The 2,728-nt window shown below is 41.2% G+C and overlaps 1 protein-coding gene across 1 annotated transcript in view; it reads left to right on the forward strand.

Annotated features, from left to right (window-relative positions):
• Positions 1-2,728, forward strand: part of slc4a5a (solute carrier family 4 member 5a) — a 205,987-nt gene that overhangs the window by 146,341 nt on the left and 56,918 nt on the right. The window contains exon 13 of the mRNA XM_037679966.1: positions 1,683-1,816. Coding sequence (XP_037535894.1) covers positions 1,683-1,816 — 134 coding nt within the window. The remainder of the gene's footprint in view (positions 1-1,682; positions 1,817-2,728) is intronic.

Consider the following 2,728-nt stretch of genomic DNA (forward strand, 5'->3'; position numbering starts at 1 on the left):
CATAAAAGCATCAAAATAATCATTCCTATATCAAGGGGAAACCAAGTTCTGTCAGAAGCAGAGGAGACACACAAGTAAGTATTTCAAAACACGAGCACTAAAAGGCCAGGAGGCACAAGTACCCTCAGCAAGATATACCCCAGTACTGGATGAAGCAAGTCTGCAGCCTCTTATAGTGCTGGAAGTAATTAGGGAGATGGCCAGCAGCTGAACATGATTAACTCTGCTGCAGGAGCTCAAGAGTCTGTGGAGAGAACACACTGAAACCCCTACACTTCCTAACCAATCGGCCCCAATCTATAAGACTTGGCCCCCACCTCTCCTCCACACGTACGCTGAGTACTGGCTCCCCACAGGGCTGTGTGCTGAGCCCCCTGCTGTACCGTCTCTACACCCATGACTGTAGCCCGGCCCACAACAACAACCTCATCGTCAAGTTCGCTGATGACACCATAGTGGTCGGACTAATCTCTAAGGGAGATGAGACATTTTACAGACAGGAGATCCTGGAGCTAGCAACCTGGTGCTCAGAGAAAAACCTGGCTCTGAATATCAAAAAAACCAAGGAGGTAATTATTGATTTCAAGAAGCACAGAACCAACCTAGCCCCCCTTTACATCAATGGCGAATGTGTGGAGAGGGTTCACACTTTCAGATTTCTTGGTGTCCATATCTCTGCTGACCTAAACTGGAAAGAGAACACCACAGCGGTCATCAAGAAGGCTCAGCAGAGACTACACTTCCTAAGAGTCCTTAAGAAGCACAACCTGAACACCAACTTGCTGCTGACCATCTACCGCTCGTCCATCGAGAGCCTGCTGACATACTGTATCTCAGTATGGTACGGCAGCTGCACCCTGGCTGACAGGGAGAGGCTTCAGAGAGTAAAGACAGTACAAAAGATAATTGGCTGCCCTTTCCCCTCCCTGATGGACATTTACACATCACACTGCCTCAACAGAGCAGAAAGCATAATCAAGGACTGTTCACACCCAGGTTTTGAACTGTTTCACATGGTGGTCTTCAATCATGTTTCAGTACAAAAAAAATTAAACTGTCCAGATGACCTGACTGAAAAATGTTGGATTGTGTATCTGGATTATTGAGCATGGACTTTGTTGTTTTCAACCAGTTTGGCAAGACTGTCAACAAGGAAGAGGGCTGGCAATGGAGGAGGGGCGTACCAAAGAGACCATATTATCACAAGCAGAACTGGTTTGTTCCACTTTTGGAGTAAGCTGTTGGAGGAAGAATCAGTTTTGTTGTGTGTTTCCTTGACTGATGAAGCCTTCCGGATCGAAGGCAAAACGTTTCAGCACAAAAAAAGAAACTGTCCAGATGACCTGACTGAAAAATGTTGGATTGTATACCTGGATTATTGAGTATGAACTTTGATGCAGCAGACTGTTTTTAACTTGACTTGTTGAAAAACAACCTTTTGTATCAATCAATTTTACTTTAACTGGATCAATTATTAATTTATCTATAAAGCTAGTCTGTAAAACATTGACAATATTCAGTTTTTATTCAAGATTTGTTTTTATTGGGCTTTTCTTCTCATTCCATCTGAAGCTGGATTTGCTCTTTTCATCATTCAAAACTCAGATTTTTTTTAATGTATTTCTGGTTTTACCTCATTGTACAAACATCTTTCATTTTTAAGCTCTTCTCTTCTTTAACAGGGTGTGATGGAAAGTTTTCTGGGCACAGCCTTGGCTGGTACTGTCTTCTGTCTCTTCGGTGGTCAGCCTCTCATTATCCTCAGCTCCACTGGTCCAATTCTCATCTTTGAAAAGCTCCTGTATGACTTCAGCAAGTGAGTTTCTTCATTCCTGCCACATATCTACAGACATACAGTTATAGTCAGACGTTTTCATGATAAGCATGAATGTAAATTAATTTCTTATTTTTAGTTATTTGAATTGTTTTTTATTCAGGGTGTAGTGATTATCCAACATACAATAATATTTTAAGGATCTGGCAGCACAGATTTGATTTTATTGTGCATTTTCTCTAATTCACACAAGGGCAGACAGATACATTCATATTCCATTTTAATTTCAATACATTAATAAACAGTCACTGATATTTGATTTAAAGTCTCCTTGAGAGTTACATCAAGAACCATACTTTTTGTGTTCATTATTAATTTTCTAATGAAGATTTGTTGAGGACAAATTCTCTCTGTGCTCCGGTGAAGTCAGACGTATCACTCAGCCCCCTGTGAACAGTAAACAGCCATCAGGGTGCTAACGATCCATCGTTAGGCTGATGGTCCTTCTTGACCATGTGATCAGCTGGTTTTGGTTGTCAGCAGCAAACTGGTTGATCCACTCTGAGAAGGTGCTATTTAAGAGACTGAGCTGAATACAGCACCTCAGACTGAGGAAGTCTTTTGGATGAAAAACGAAACGTTTCTACATTTTTTTTTTGTTTTGGTTTTTGAATGTCCAGAGGACCAGAGTTAACTTTTTTTAGAAATCTCCTCCATATTTTTCACATTGATGTGAAGGTTATTCTCCTTGTATATACAGTATATATGTCCATATGACCATCCATCCATCTATCCATCCATACGTCCATTCATATGTCCATATATACATCCATCCATCCATCCATCCATCCATCCACACATCCATCCATCCATACGTGGATCTTAACATAGATCGATCCATCCATCCATCCATCTATCCATCTATCCATCCATCCATCCATCCATCCATCCATC

The sequence above is a fragment of the Nematolebias whitei genome, chromosome 8, assembly GCF_014905685.2.
Source record: "Nematolebias whitei isolate Nwh7 chromosome 8, NemWhi1, whole genome shotgun sequence".
NCBI lineage: Eukaryota > Metazoa > Chordata > Actinopteri > Cyprinodontiformes > Rivulidae > Nematolebias > Nematolebias whitei.